The sequence below is a fragment of the Mus pahari genome, chromosome 13 (genome assembly GCF_900095145.1).
Source record: "Mus pahari chromosome 13, PAHARI_EIJ_v1.1, whole genome shotgun sequence".
Classification (NCBI taxonomy): Eukaryota; Metazoa; Chordata; class Mammalia; order Rodentia; family Muridae; genus Mus; species Mus pahari.
In genome coordinates, this window is record NC_034602.1 from 91,949,914 (window position 1) to 91,966,193 (window position 16,280).

Consider the following 16,280-nt stretch of genomic DNA (forward strand, 5'->3'; position numbering starts at 1 on the left):
TTTTTGAGACAGGGTTTCTCTGTATAGCCCTGGCTGTCCTGGAACTCACTCTGTAAACCAGGCTGGCCTCGAAGTCAGAAATCCACCTGCCTCTGCCTCCTGAGTGCTGGGATTAAAGGCATGCCCCACTACTGCCCAACTACAAACTGCCTTCTTTAGTTTAGAAAAAAACAAAAAACAAACAACGAAACAAAAAAACCAACCAAACAAAAAACCTTACTGAGTTAATGAAAGCTCTATTTGTGGGTTTCAAGAATTCATGCCTTGTAAAGTCCTCCTCCCCATACCATTGCCTACAGCTTTGGAGATAAGTTGGGTGTATGTGTTGATGCAGTGATTTACATGTTACATACATCAGAGCCACAGATGTCCCCATGAGTGCCACAGTCACTGTTTCTGGTGTGTCTGTGAATGCTGGTGCAGAATTTGCATTTGTAACCAGGAGCTGTTGCTGCTTCTATTTCTGGAACCAGGTTCAGCACCACTGCTTATCGCAAAGGCTTAACACCATGGCTGTGCCCTGCCTGTGCAGGCTGGTGGGTCTCAATGTGCCTCCTGCCACATCTCAGACTCTGGGCAAAGCAATTAGCTTCTGGTCAAGGAATGTGAAGATGTTATGTTATCCTACTTACAAGCTAACAATTGAACCTGCCTGGAGACCTCTGGGTGACAGCAGAGTCATTTTGTCATTTGTAATGCTAGTAGCTAGAGTGACAGTATTTTCTTTTCTTACTCCTGTTTCCTAAGTGCCAATTGGCAAAAGCCACTGTAGTCTCGGGGAGCTAGCTGTGTTCCAGGAGAGGATCCAGAGATCAGGGAACCCCTCTTCTACAATTGGCTGTACAGCTGCTCTGTACTCCAGGGGAGATACTGTCCTGATCACACTGTCTAATAAACATGTTCCCCTTGGCTGTAGAAGTAGACAGATGCTAGCTGCATGTCCCAAGGCTGCTCTGTACATACATTAGTAACCTGTGTTGTAGACACTTGGCACCTCTGCTTGTCTGTGTCACAGACCTGAGAATTTAGGTCTCTAAAATAAGGGAAGGGACATGATAGCACTTTCTTTACTAGTTGAGGAGGTTAAACCGCTAAATGTGTGGGTACTTGGATCAGAAAATTATAAATGCTACTATTAATAAGTGTGTGGTATTTTTACTCTTGCAAGAAAATGTTGTGGCGACTGTCACATTTTATTCATTTATTCTGTGCGTGTATGTATGTGTGTGTATGCATGCCTGCCGCAATATTTATGTGGAGGTCAGAGGACAACGTGGTGTGTTTTATAAAAAGATAGAGAAACCAGAGATATGTTTGGTGGATGTGCAGTCAGGTGTGAGGGAGGAGGGTGCCTCTGCAGCCCATGCTGAGGCATCCCTTCCCCTGAGGGACCAGCCACACAGTATAGTATAGAATAGAATCTAATTAGGGCATGGGGAGGGGAGTTGAGAGGGTAGTAAAGACAGAGTGAGAGAAAGAGAGAAGAGAAGAGAAAGAGATGAGAAGAGAAAAAGAGAAAGAGAAAGAGAAAGAGAAAAAGAGACCAGCCATGAGCATATGGAGAAGGGGGGGGAGGGGAAGTTGGGAGAGAGGGTATGGAAGACAGCAAGAGAGACAAGAGGACCTGGCATGGCTGCGCACATCTTTAATCCCAGCATTTGGGAGGCAGAGGCAGGCGGATTTCTGACTTCGAGGCCAGCCTGGTTTACAGAGTGAGTTCCAGGACAGCCAGGGCTACACAGAGAAACCCTGTCTCAAAAAACCAAAAGGGGGGGGGGGGCAAGCAACCCCTTTTATAGTGAGTCAGGCACACCAGGCTGTTGCCAGGTAACTGTGGGGCGGAGTCTAGACTAAATGCCAACATGCCAACACAACTTGTGGGAGTTGGTTCACTCCTTCCGAAATGTGGTTCAAAGTCAGGTTGCCAGGCCTAGTGACCGTTTTTTTTTTGTTTTACCCCCCCCCCCACACACACACACACTAACTCTCTGGCCCTCTTTCCTTTTTAACAATAAATGAATAAGCATGGAGTCTGGAGCAGTGACTCTTCAGGCAAGAGCACTTACTGTTCTTTTGGAGGAGCCATTTCTGTTCTTGGGACCCACACAGTGGTTTACAACCATCTGTAACTCCAGTTCTGGGGGATCTGACGCCCTCTTTTGACCTCTGAGGGTTTTGCATGCACACTGGCACACAAACAGCAGAACACTAATACAGACCGATTGTGAATTCAAATGCTCTCCTGAAAGTAAATTCATGTGCTTGAACATTTGGTCCCACTTGGTACTTCTGCAGGAACTATGTCACCAGGTGCTGGCATTTCATGTTCCTTCTCTCTGCTTCCTGCTCAAGGTTGGAGATGTGAGGTCTCAGCTGTCCCTGCTGCCTTACACTGTTCATGCTGACTGACACATCCCTGCTATGGTGAACTCTTATTTCGCTGTATTCTATAAGGCCAATAACCCCCCCACCCTCTTTTTTTTTCTTTAAATTGCCTTGATCATGGTGTTTTATCACAGCAAAAGAAAAGTAACTAATACACATAAAATATTTTAAAATATATCTGTCTTGAGATAGTATCTTGCTGTGTAGACTGGCCTTGAACTCAGGATCCAGAGTGCCAGATTATAAGATTATTCTCACCCAGCTGAGAATCTTCTTCCAAATAGGATTCAGTTTCAACTGCTGCTTGCACTGATGAGTCATCTAGCACCAGGCCTCCTTCCACACAAGGGACTTAATTAAGGAGAGTACAAAAGTGATTCCCCAAGAATAGAAAAATTCATTATCTGGGGATCATATGACTTCAAATAATCCAACCAGGAAAAAAATCCCTCACAGGTGTCCTAGGCACTTGGGTTTTAGTTCATTGACGGGGAGATCAGCCGTCACCGTGAATTGGTGAGTTGTTGCTTTCACTGGTTCCCTGGGGGCGTCTGAAATTTCTTTTCCCCAATGGTGACACACGCCTTTAATCCCCACTCTCAGGCTGCAAAGGCAGGTGGATCTTTATGAGTTGGAGGCCAGCCTGGTTGTGATAGTTATTCCCTGTTGACCACCTGACTAGATTTGGAATAAATTATGATACAGATTTGGAGCACGCCTGTGATCCAGATCCTGAGGCTGGAAGACACACGCCTTTAATCCAGATCCTGAGACACACCTTCAATCAGGGACACACTTTCTGCTGGAGGCCTATATAAGGACAGCGGAAAGAGGAAGTGTTCATTCTTTGCTGTTTGTACTTACTGCCAGCATCTCTGTTGGAAACCATTTCTTCAGGATCCCAGCTCATACAAAAGACCAGCTGACATATCCAGCCTCGTGGGATTCTTGGACTTCCCATTCACAGCTGCCCATTGTTGTGTTAGTCAGACTACAGCCTGTAAGTAATTCCTGTAAATTCCATATATATATTCATTCTAGAGAACCCCGACTAGCACACTAGTCTACAGAGTGAGTTCCAGGACAGCCAGGGCTACACAGAGAAACCCTGTCTCAAAAAACAAACAAACAAAACTAAAACAGTTAGGTAAGGAACGGTGATGTTTAAAATGTTTTAATTGGGTCTACATTTTTTTTTTCTTCCTGAGACAGTCTCCCTATCGCTCTAGCTGTCCTGAACCCACTATGCCGACCAAGCTGGCTTTGAACTCACAGAGATCTGCCTGCCTCTGCCTCTGTCTCCCTCCCGAGTGCCGGGATCAAAGGCATGTGCAGTCTATACTTTTGTATTGAGCCACGCTTATAGCTCCTCTTAGGGGTTGTACATGTCTGCTTGCCTATGCTACACTGGCAAGTTCCCTTCGAATCTCAGAGGCTTGACCAAATAGAAGCTTTACTTCACACTTAGTGTGCTGTACTGAGGGGACTGGAGGGGAACCTGATACTCATTGAGAAACTCCAGCTACTGGGCAGTCTAATTTCTTTCGTTTTTCAGTGGTTCTTTGAAGATTAGGTACAATGTGTTCTGAACATATTTACCTTGCATTCCAATCCTCCCAGAATTACCTGCCTTCCCTACAAATCAAATCCATGTATTCTTAGATGTGTGGCCTACCACAAGGACAGTCTCACTAGGGACAACACTCCTTAAGAAAATTGACTCTCTAAGCTGGGCGTGGTGGCACACGCCTTTAATCCCAGCACTCAGGCGGATTTCTGAGTTTGAGGCCAGCCTGGTCTACAAAGTGAGTTCCAGGACAGCCAGAGCTATACAGAGAAACCCTGTCTTGAAAAGCCAAAAAAAAAAAAAAAAAATTGACTCTCTCTCTCTCTCTCTCTCTCTCTCTCTCTCTCTCTAACCAATAGCTCTTCAGCTAGGGGGGACTCTGACCACTTTCTCTCTCCTCAGATGAGGGGGGAAACTCTGTGCCCACTTTCTCTCTCCATGCTGAGATGTTGTCTGACCTGAGCTTGCACAGGCCTTGTGCTTGCTATCCCAAGCACAGTGAGCTCACATATCCAACTGCTCTGCTGTGCCCAGAACTGTTCCCTTATAGTTAGCCACTGCCCCCGGAGTTGCATCTGACTGAGGAGAGCTAAGAAATAAAAATACACTTTAATATAAATTAGTCTCAGATACTGGTATATACTAAAAAGAAGTTAAAATAAGTTCTATCCTGTTATTTTTCTGCCTAAGACCCATTGTTGTGTTTTATAAAAAGATAGAGAAGATATTTGAGGGAGATGTGGTGTGGGGGAAGTGGGTGCCTTTGCGGGCTCATGCTGAGACATCCCTTTCCCCTCTGAGGTGCCAGTCCTGTGGCTGGTATAGTATAGAACAGAGTTTATTCAGGGTGTGGGGAGGGGAATTGAGGGAGTAGGGGAGGGAGAGAAACAGACAGAGACAGAGGTAAAGAGGAGTAGAGGCAGGCCCTGAGTGTGTGGAGAAGAGAGGGGGAGGGGAATGGGAGAGCAAGAGGGAGCAAGAACTAGAGGGCAAGAGAGAGAGGAGGGGGCAAACAGCCCCTTTTATAATAAGTCAGGCACACCTGACTGTTGCCAGGGCAGAGCCTAGACTAAATGCCAACCAACACCCATTCCCATTTATTCTTGATGCCATGGACCCTACTTTTGTATAGAACTGCACTTGTCCTGCCTTGAATGTTGGACCATCATCCTTCTCCGCCAGTTCATGTCCTGAATCACCTGCCCCTCTCTAGGAGACTGTCTTAGGGTTTCTACAACATCAGGACCAAGAAGCAAGTTGGGGAGGAAAGGGTTTATTCAGTTTACACTTTCCACATTGCAGTTCATTACCAAAGGATGTCAGGACTGGAACTCAGGCAGGTCAGGAAGCAGGAGCTGATGCAGAGGCCATGGAGGGATGTTCCTTACTGGCCTGCTTTCCCTGGCTTGCTCAGCCTGCTCTCTTATAGAACCAGGACTACCAGCCCAGAGATGGCACCACCCACAAGGGGACCTCCCCCCTTGATCTCTAATTGAGAAAATGCCTTGCAGCTGGATCTCATGGAGGCACTTCCCCAACTGAAGCTCCTTTCTCTGTGATGACTCCAGCTGTGTCAAGTTGACACAAAACTAAGCTGTACAGAGACTGTTTTCTTTCATTCCTTTTTTGTTTTGTTTTGTTTTGTTTGTTTGTTTTTGTTTTTCGAGACAGGGTTTCTCTGTGTAGCCCTGGCTGTCCTGGAATTCAATCTGTAGACCCGGCAGATCTACTCTGTAGATCAGGCTGGCTTGGAACTCAGAAATCTGCCTGCCTCTGCCTCCCAAGTGCTGGAATTAAAGGCGTGCACCATCACTGTCCTGCATTATTATTATTATTATTATTATTATTATTATTATTATATGTAAATACACTGAAGCTGTCTTCTGTGGTGAGTGCCAGAACAGCAGACCAATAGCCTCTGGTTGGAAGTTGACTGGAAACAAAATTGTTCTCCAGTACTGGTTTCCTGGCTTGTGGGTCCATGCGGCGCTGAAGGATGGAGAAGTCATAGTCATCAAGTCTGTTTGGGATGGAGTGTGTCTTAGTTAGGGTTTTACTGCTATGAACAGACACCATGACCAAGGACAACATTTAATTAGAGCTGGCTTACAGGCTCAAGTACAGTTCAGTATTATCAAGGCAGGAGCATGGCAGCATCCAGACAGGCATGGTGCAGGAGGAGCTGAGAGTTCTACATCTTTATCTGAAGGCTGCTAGAAGACTGGCTTCCAGGAAGCTAGGAAAAGGATCTTTAATTTATTTATTTATTTATTTATTTTTAAAGATTTATTTATTCTATACATAAGTACACTGTAGTACACTTCAGACACACCAGAAGAGGGTGTCAGATCTCATTACAGGTGTTTGTGAGCCACCATGTTGTTGCTGGGATTTGAATTCAGGACCTTCTAAAGATCAGTTAGTGCTCTTACCCACTGAGCCATCTCACCAGCTCTATTTATTTATTTTTTAATGTATATGAGTACAATTATAGCTGTCTTCAGACGCCAGAAGAGGGTGTCAGATCCCATTACAGATGGTTGTGATGTGGTTGCTGGGGCCACTGGAAGAGCAGTCAGTGCTCTTAACCACTGAGCCCCTGGGAGAAGATCTTAAAGCCCATGCCCAGAGTGACACCACCTACTCCAACAGGGCGACACCTCCTAATAGTGCCACTCCACGGCCCAAGCCTATGCAAGCCATCACAGAGTAGAATCCTGGAAGTTGGCGGCAGGAAGCTGTGGGGGAGGATGTGTGACTCATGAGTCACCCCAACACGCTGCTTACTGTCCAGGCCGGCTACTCCTGGGAAGTGTGAGGAGGAAAAGGAGAAGTAGAGAAGAGCAGAAACCGACTGCTTCAAGCACCCTCTAGCTCTGTGACCCTGTCACATTTGCCTTTGGAAACTAGGTCATGATCATGCAATTTAAGACCTGAATCATTCACTCTGACTACTCAAAAGTGGGACCTTCTGAGTATGACCAGACCAATCCGATCAAACCAAGATAATGCCACGGCTGTCCCCGGAATATCAGCCTGTTTCAAACCCTGTTTGAAAAACCCAACAGTCCTCCCCCTCCTCCTCTTCCTCCTCCTTATCACCATCATCTAGAAGTGAGAGCAATGGATACTGGTCGCAGAGAGGACTTGGGTTCAGTTCCCAGCTTACAACTGTCTATAAATTCAGTTCCAAGGGATCTGGTAATCTCTTCTGGCTTCCTCAGGTGTCAGGGATGCAAGTGCTGTACAAATACACGCACAGGCAAAGAATTTAGACACATAAAATAAAACAAATAAAAAATTTTTTTTTCGAGGCAGGGTTTCCTCTGTATAGCCCTCACTTTGTAGACCAGGCTGGCCTCGAACTCAGAAATCCACCTGCCTCTGCCTCCTGAGTGCTGGGATTAAAGGTGCAAATAAATCTTAAGTAATTTAAAGGACTGAAAAACCAGCAGATTCACAGAAGAATATAAGATTTATAATATTTGTAATATTAATTATTTTTAATATGGACGTTGGGGTCCAAGAGTCACCCACAAACCACACAAATTCTGATCTCCGGGAGACTGGGATTGTTTTGTGAAGGCATTCCCTAAGACTGATTGATCAGGACTGTTGCCCAGAATTTGGGGGCTGAGTCTGACCTTGAACATCTTTCTCTGTCATCTTATAAAGGCGAAAACCAGAAAAACCACAATGAGCTCAACACAGATATAGAAAGTGCTCCCCAGTGGTCTGCCATTTAAACATGACAGTTCATATTGACCTCTTCTAATTTGATGGGTCCTATGTAAAGCTTTGTGGAATTTCTTAAGATTAGCAAGCCTCATACAGAACATTCCAGAATATGTGATCAGCTTGATCTTGCTCTGAGTCAAGTTATTTTCTGTGTCAATGACTGGCAGGCATATTACAACAATAATATGAAATTGCTGAGAGTCATGAAACAAAATGTCTACAGCTAGGCTGGGGGGGCAGACCTCAACATAAATATGTTTAGGAAATTAATACAGTGACAGTATTTCTTTATCCTAACTAGTTCCCAATAAGAACACAGAACAAGATGTATTTTCAAGCTGCATCTTAATATCTGGGCAGTCAAATGGTCTATCTTAACCCCTAAGCTAATCTGGCCACCTCCCAGCCATGATGCCAAATAATACTTGTAATTACCATCCAGCTGAACTCTTCAAAAGTCTTCCTTCCTTCCTTTTCATGGCCAATCTCCTTTTCCTCCTTCTCTCAGCTCCTTTCACTGACTGGTGTAAGTCCCATCCTATTCTTTCTTCTACCTAGCCATTGATGGCCAGCATTTATTGACAAATCAGAGAGTAAATGGTAAGAATTGTTTACACAAATCTGAGACAGGAGATTCTTGACATAAGTATTACAGAGCTGTGTTCAGATTGAAACAAGGTATGAGTGCAGAGAAATCGGCATTTGGATAACACAATGATAACCTTTACATAGTGCACTCGGGAAAATATGCCTACAGGATTTAACATGAAAAGAGAATATGCCTGTCCATACCTCCAGTGCAACCACTTGGCTTATGCTATTCCAAACTGTATGTGGTTATGCATAAAAATACAGACAAAAACCTTTAAAACAAACAAAAACCCAGATTGGCTTATCAACTAACTGGCAGGCACATTACTTCTCAGAGTGATTTACCAAATTGACTTTGCTCAATCTGTCATATGTGGCAAGTTGTTATCACTTTTATTATCATATCTACCTTTCTGTATACATGTAAATATATAAATATATTTATGGGCTGGACAGATGGCTCAATGGTTAAGAGCACTAACTGCTCTTCCAGAGGTCCTGAGTTCAATTCCCAGCAACCACATGGTGGCTTACAACCATCTGTAATGGGATCTGCTGCCTCCTTAAGGTGTGTCTGAAGAAAAGGAGCGATACTCACATACTTTAAATAAATAACAAATATACATGTATATATGAACACACATAGTACATATATGCATCACATACATACACACACACATATGTAATGGTTCAAGATACTATACCTAGGCAGGGCCTTTAATAAACCAGGCAAGTGTTCCTCTGCTGAGCTGCTACATCCCAGACCCCCATATGACCACACACACACACACACACACACAGGATTTTTTTTTTTTTGGTTGGTTGGTTTTTGGGTTGGTTTGTTTGTTTGTTTGGTTTGGTTTGGTTTTTCTCTTTGGGGTTGGGGGTGAATGGGTCGTGTATCCCTGGCTGACCTCAGACCCACAGACCTTGAACTCTTCCTATCTCAGCCTTCCAAGTGGTTACAGTCATGTGCACCACACCCAGCCTCAGGTGACTGTGTTAGGACTACTGAGTGGTATGGTTATAGGCAAGTGCACCACGCCCAGCTTCATGTGGCTATGTTTGGGGGTGGAGGATTGGCCAGAGTGTAACTATGTAGGTGACTGTATTCTAAGGAATGGTTTCCTTTACAAAGTAATCTCTTAAACAAGAAATGCTAACCCCAAGGGCTGGAGATACGGCTTAGTGTTTAAGAGCACTGGCTGCTCTTCCAGAGGACCTGGGTTTAATTCCGAGCATCCACATGGCAGCCCATACCTGTCTGTAACTCCAGTTCTAAGAGATTCAATTCCTTCCTCTGGACACCAGGCATGCAGACGATGAACAGTCATACATGCAGGCAAAATACCCGTGCATATACATACAATAAAAACAAATAAAATCTAGTCACTGGGTGTAGTGGCGAACTCCTTTCTTTCTACTCAGGAGGCAGACAGAGCTCTGATTTCAGCGCCAGCCTGGCCTACACAATGAGTTCCAGGACAGCCAAAGCTACATAGTGAGACCCTGCCTCAACAAAACAAACAAACAAACAAACAAACAAAAATTTTAACATTTAAAGACAATTTTAAAAAGATACTAACCTGAGCCATGCATAGTTTCTCTTTGCCGTGATTAGAATAATTTTCTGATTATACCAGGCCCTTCTTTATCTCAGCTTACATCTGATGTAGTAGATAGGCTCTGGCTGTGCAAACCACGTATGGTCGTATTAGACAGATCTTGTGGACAGAATCTGGTCCCCTCTGGGAGATTAAACCCTGTAATTCTTGTGCTCCGGTCATTTCAGTCCTACCTCTGTGGTTGCGGAAAGCCTGTGCTCTCGGCTACGTTGGGGGGATGAACTGCACAGGCTGTGGTCTCTTTCCCTGCGTATGCGCGTTCTTGCTGTTTCTCAGCTGTCCACTTAGCCTGTAGGATCATCTTGGGCCCGCTTCTCTCTTGAGTCCTCCAATGTTACATTCTCTAATCAACCTCTATGAGCTTTCAGCATTCCACCTCAGTTCCTCTCAGTCTCTACCCCAGCTCAGTTTTTCTCTACAGTAGCTTTTGGGGTAGAATGTTTGTTTTGCTTAGCATTTCTTCATGTGTACCTCCTGTCTGACGTTTGTCTGACCTTAGTGCTGGCAGTGGTGTGTCCTTTCCCCTCTGGTGTTTCTTCATTGGCTGAGGAGCTGGGAATCTTACTAGTTTTGTTTGTTGTTGTGATAAGACACTTTAACAAAAGCAACTTAAGAGAGAAAGGATTTATTTGGTGGATCACAATTCTAGATTTCATCCTAAAAGTTCAGACAGGAACTTGAAACAGCTGGTCATATTACCTCCATAATCAAGAGCAAAGAATAATAAATTAATGTGTGCATGCTAGTGTACAGTTTATTTTCTCCACTCATCCAGTTCAGCATTCTTTTTTTTTAAGATTTATTTATTTTATATATGTGAGTACACTGTAGCTATCTTCAGACATCTCCTCATCTCCCCTCCCCTTCCCTCCCCTCTCCTCTCCTCTCCTCTCCTCTGTGCATGCAAGCCCTTTCTCTCTTTCTCTCCCCCTCTTTCCCCTTGGCAACTTTCCTGGCCTCCTTCCTTGGTGCCAGTGAACTCACCCACCTGAGAGCAGCATCCCAATAAACCTGTTTTTAATATATTCTTTTAGAAACTTATTCCTTACAGAGAGGACCACAGATCTAGACAGTCCCTTACTGAGATTCCCTACCCGTGTGATTCTAGATTGTGTTATTAATAAGGTAGACACCCTTGCTTTGTAAACAGAACTTCTTTATCAGCAGAACCACCTGTGGGAGTTCGACTGTAGACTCTTCAGATGCTTCTACAGAAGTATTATCAGGAATAATGTCAACACAATCCCGACATTGCACACAGATAATCTATGTGCAAGAGTGAGAGCAGGGAGGGAGGGGGCAGAAAGTAAACTATTAGCAGTACGGGAAGAGAGAAAAAGAGAAAAGGGACCCGAAATCAGAGGAGGATGAAAACAGATAGGGAGTTGGAGATTGTGGAACTTGCCTAAGGCCATGGTAACTGGCTGGAGGACTGACTCTAAAAGAAATTTGACCCTGAAAACCTTACAGCTGCTGTGGTATGAGTGAAAGGTAATGTACCATCTGCTGCATTGTAGCCTTTGGGAGGAGAGATAACAGTAACAAATAATGTCTACCAGCATGGAAACATTGTAGTTAAGTGGTTTAAATTATTTGAAGAGGGACATCAAAGGCCTTATCAGCACCGCCAGCATTGCCTAGGGAAAATTCTATCCAGTGGGTCAGCCTCAGAAGAAATTGTAACAGTTAAAAGTAATTACAGGAGGCAATTGAAAATGATTGCAGATTTCATGTATTGTTGCCTTTTGTATCAAATAGTGATAAATTATTAAGGTAATTTGGCAACCTACCTTGTCTTTACTAATGCTTGAAGAAAAAACAGAAACAGACAACAGTGAAGCAAGTTAGCATAAGTGCAGCCAATTTACAGAGAGACAGGAGGGAAAGGAAACAGCTGCTGATATTTACTCCAAGTTATTCCTAGACACAGATAGTACCAAGGCCACCTGCAGACTGCAGAACAAATGCGTTTTCCTAAAATCCAGTCCCATTGTCAGAATGAACCAAGAATTTTATTTTAAGCTAGTGTATGACAAATGCCTGTAATTGCCACTTGTAGGAGGTAGAGGCAGGAAGCCCAGGCAATCTCTGCTGTAGAGTGATGTTTGAAAGCCTGTTTAAAATCGAAGAAAAGGGAGGAAGAGAAGAGGAGTCTGCCAATTGGACTTATTTGGTTTTTGAGACAGGGACTTGCTATATAGCTTAGCCCAGCCTTGAACGAACTCTTATGGAATTGTAAGCATGTGCCTTGACACCTAGCCAACCTACATTTTAAAAAATTGAATTTATGTTTAATAATTACAGGCGTTGTGATCCTCTTTCCACGCACCAGTGGGCATGGCACAGGGGCTGGGGCATATATCCCCCTACTGGTTTTCTGCAAAGTATTAAAGTCTTACTATAGAATCAGCCATTCTTTTGCACACTCAGTACGTTGTCCTTCTCTTGTTAGTCATTTCAAGGATGCTAACACAACCTGGGACCTTGGGCTGATAGCTTCAAACCTAGTCTCTCATTTGCAAGATGAGATATTAGTGTGTACTTCAGAAAGGTTATCGTACTGTTTACATGAAGCATTTCTCAAAGACTTAACATAGTGCTCAGCACAAAGTTAACACTCAGAATATGGTATTTCCTTCCCTCCTTCCCATAATAAACCTATGCATTGTTTTTTTTCCTTCTAAAATGCTTTGAGTAGCAGCCTCAAAATTCATAGTAATGTTTGGCTTCTGAAATATGCTATTTTATTCATTTAACTTGGAAGTTAGTGAAGAACAGTTTTCTTTCTAAAATTGTTTTACTCTTTGAGAATGTCATATAATACATTTCGAGCACCCCCAGCTCCTTCTAGATCCATCCCCATCTCCCTACCCCAAACTTCATGTTCTGTTTTTGTTGATATCCCATGAACCTCAGTTTGTGCTGCCCTGTGTGGGACCTATCCACTGGAGTTTGGTCCACCCACCCTGAAAAACCTACTCTCCCCTTTAGAAAACTGCCTGAGCATCTCAGTTAGGGGTGGGGCTCATTGTCTACCGCATGTTGCAGTGTGGATTGGCTTGATCCCACACAGGTCTCGTGCAGGCATCTCAGCTGCTGGGCTGATGAGTAAGTAGTAGTCTGAAAGACTTTGTTTCAGTCCTCCCTGGCCTCTGGCTCTTATAACCTTTGTGTTCCCTCTTCTGAGATGTTTCATGAGCCTTGGGGGGTTGGGTGGTGGTGGTGGTGTAATATTGTAATACAGATGTCCCTTTGTGTACGAGTACTCAACTAACACTTTTTCTCTGCACTTGACCCACGTGAATTTCTGGATTAACTGCCATCCATTGCACAAAGAAACTTCCCTTATGAGGTCTGAGAGCTGCACTATCTATGAGTAGAGAGATACAGCTTTAGATATTATGTCCAGAATAGTGTGTAACAGAGATACTATGTAACTTAGATACTGTGTAACAGAATAATAGTAGTGGGTTTACTGGCTGAGGTTTACATCTTTAATCCCAGCACTTGAGAGACAGAAGCTGGCTGATGTCTGCTAAATTCTAGACCAGCCTGATCGACGACATAGTGTGAATTCCAGACTATCTATGGCTGCATAGTAAGACCCTGTTTTAAACAAACATAGTAGCAGATCTGCCGGTGCAACCTATGAACCCCCAACCATGGATCTTGGGTCAGATGTACAGTACCAGGTGTGTGTTCCCTCCTATAGAGTGACTTTAAATCCATTCAGAAACCAGTAGGCTACAGCATATTTGCCTACTATTGTGTCTGTGAGCATTTTTTTCCCATTACAGGTCAGTGTTGCAATTCACAGGGTTTGTAAGTGAATTTGTCCTTTGATTTTTTTTTTTTTTCTCTCTCCCAGCAAGCAGCACATTTTAGTAAAACTACCCAGTAGGAGAAAGCTTCCTGGTCAATACCTGTAACAAATGTGTCTTTAGCAATGGGGTCTTACCAGGAAGTCCTGGTGGGCAACCAAGAGCAATGGCAGTAGGCTGTATTATTTTGGGGGTAGTAGTCTCATAGATACCTCTGACCAACAACAATTTAGGGGGAGTTATCCCACACTTGGCACTGGGTCAAATTACATTCCATATAAATACTCGGAAGTTTATAGAAGAGTAGATTTCTGTGTATCTTTTTTAAACACCCTTAGTATTCGTTACCCCTCCCCCAACACCCTCCACTCTATCTTTCCATCTCTCTCCCAACTGAAACCCCCTGCCATTATCCCCCTTCCCCTTCATGCCTCCCGTGCTCTACTCTCTTTCTCCCTTAACACCTTTTTCTTCCTTTCAACCAATGGTCCCTGTCTAATTTTCTGTGCTTTGAGGCCTCTCCTTACTGAACACTAAAATGTGAGATTTGATTCTCAGGAGCTACGTACGAGTGAGATTGTGTGGCATTTGTCCTTTCTGGGTTTATTATTTCATTATTTAATCAGTATAATGTTTATTATTATTTCCATTATTTCATCAGTATAATGATGAAATTTTTTATTATTTCATCAGTATAATGTTCCGAGAAGCTGCCACATTGATTTTCACAGTGGCTGCACCAATCTGTACTCCCAACAGTGCATGAGGCTTCCCTGAATCCCACCAACATCTCTTGCCTTTCGTTTCCTCAATCTTGGCCACTCTGAGTTAACGTGACATCTCAAAAAAGTTTTAACTTTCATTTCCCTGAGGGCTAAGGATGATGGGCATTTCCTACCTTATTTCTTAGCCGTTTTCTATTTGCGAAGAAGCACTTTGTAATTCAAATGTGAGCTCTAAGTGGTGGCAAGCTGGGTGTAGGGCACCCATGTGTTTACTCATGGTCTCACATTTGCCATTGCTGTTTGTCTTCCAGATGAACACCTTCCACTGACCAGCAGCAATGGCTTTTAAGGACAGCAGCAGCAGCAGGTAAGTGTGGAGTCTACGATTCAAAAGAATTTAACATTTAAAATGACATTTAACTTACGATCTGATATTCTAAGAAGTTCAAGCTGCCGTGATGACACCTGCCTATAACTTCAGTACTCTAGAGTCTTAAGCTACATTGGACCCCACAGAAAGATTAGCCAGGGCTCCATAGCAAGACCCTGGTTTGAAAAGCCAAGCCAAAAAAAAAAAAAAAAAAAAAAAGAAAGAAAGAAAGAAAAGCCAAGCAAGTAAGCTAGCTGGATGTTGTGGCGCATACCTTTAGTCCCAGGATTAGGGAGGCAGAAGCAGGCAGATCTCCAGCTGTTCATGGATTTGATGGTACACACCTGTAATTCATGGGCTCTAGGGGTGAGGGTTTGGGGCGTGGGGGGCTTATCAGAAGTTAAGTGTCAAACAGGAACATATACAGAGGGAGGGAAAAGCAGGACTATTAGCTAGATCATCAAGTTCTGCATTCATGATACTGGCCTGAGTATACCTTACTGGTTTTAGGAAACACATGTGTTGAGGCTGTGCCTAAAGGATGTCTTTATGCCTCCATGGAGGGAAACCGCTAACACTCACCTTTTATTCTCCCTTGTCTCTCCTACTTGGTGTATGCAGTATAGAAGTTGCCTTTTTTTTTTTTTTTTTTGGTACAACGTGACAAGTGTTAATTGTGTAGAGTGCTCTATACTAACTTTTGATGCCATCTTGAAGAATACCTCCATGTGTGATTTTTAGTAATATGGATAAGTTATTTAAACTAGCTATTCAAAAAACACATTAAAATTTAAAAAAAAATGTGACTCATACAACTCAATTAGTATTTATTGAGTAAGAAGAAATGGAGCCTGGGAACTCAGGACCAAGTCTGTTCTTCCTGCTTCCTCGCCTTTGAGGGTCATTATGGACTTCAGTGTTGTGATCTGGAGGTCCTATTGTGAATCTTGGTATATTCTCCTCTCCTACTACAGGGACAACATGGGACCTTCTTAGACCGGAGTATAAAACTGACTTCATTTGTCTTTGAGTTTGCTCATACTTTCGGCTGCACATAGGTTTTATCTTCTTGCATAAATGCCTTGTCCTTTATAGATTGGTTTTGACTGTACTTGCAAAGGCCTTTCCTACTCCAGGCCCATATTCTTAGCTGACATTTAAATGGCTTCAACTTTTTAAATTTTATTTTAAATGAGAATTTGTAAGTTGGTGGCATTCGTGGTGGATCTGGTTTACATATGGGCTTTGGTTGGCTCTTCACAGCATTTCAAAAGGATTATCTGCAGATATTTCATATAGCAATCTAGATTTTCAGTTTTTGAGAATTTTAAGTTTTAGGAGCCCTGGAATGTTATGCTACATAGTTGCGCACATGAGTGGAATACATGTGATTTAGCACACATATTCTTTCTAAAAGATTTATTTGTGTGTGTGTACATGTTCTCTCTCTCTCTCTCT

General features: G+C 43.3%; 1 protein-coding gene across 1 annotated transcript in view; it reads left to right on the forward strand.

Annotated features, from left to right (window-relative positions):
• The window catches only part of Aff1 (AF4/FMR2 family member 1), a 161,771-nt gene that overhangs the window by 7,613 nt on the left and 137,878 nt on the right, over positions 1-16,280 (forward strand). Inside the window, exon 2 of the mRNA XM_029544935.1 lies at positions 14,764-14,819. Within this exon, the coding sequence (XP_029400795.1) occupies positions 14,791-14,819 (29 nt within the window). The 5' untranslated portion in view covers positions 14,764-14,790. The remainder of the gene's footprint in view (positions 1-14,763; positions 14,820-16,280) is intronic.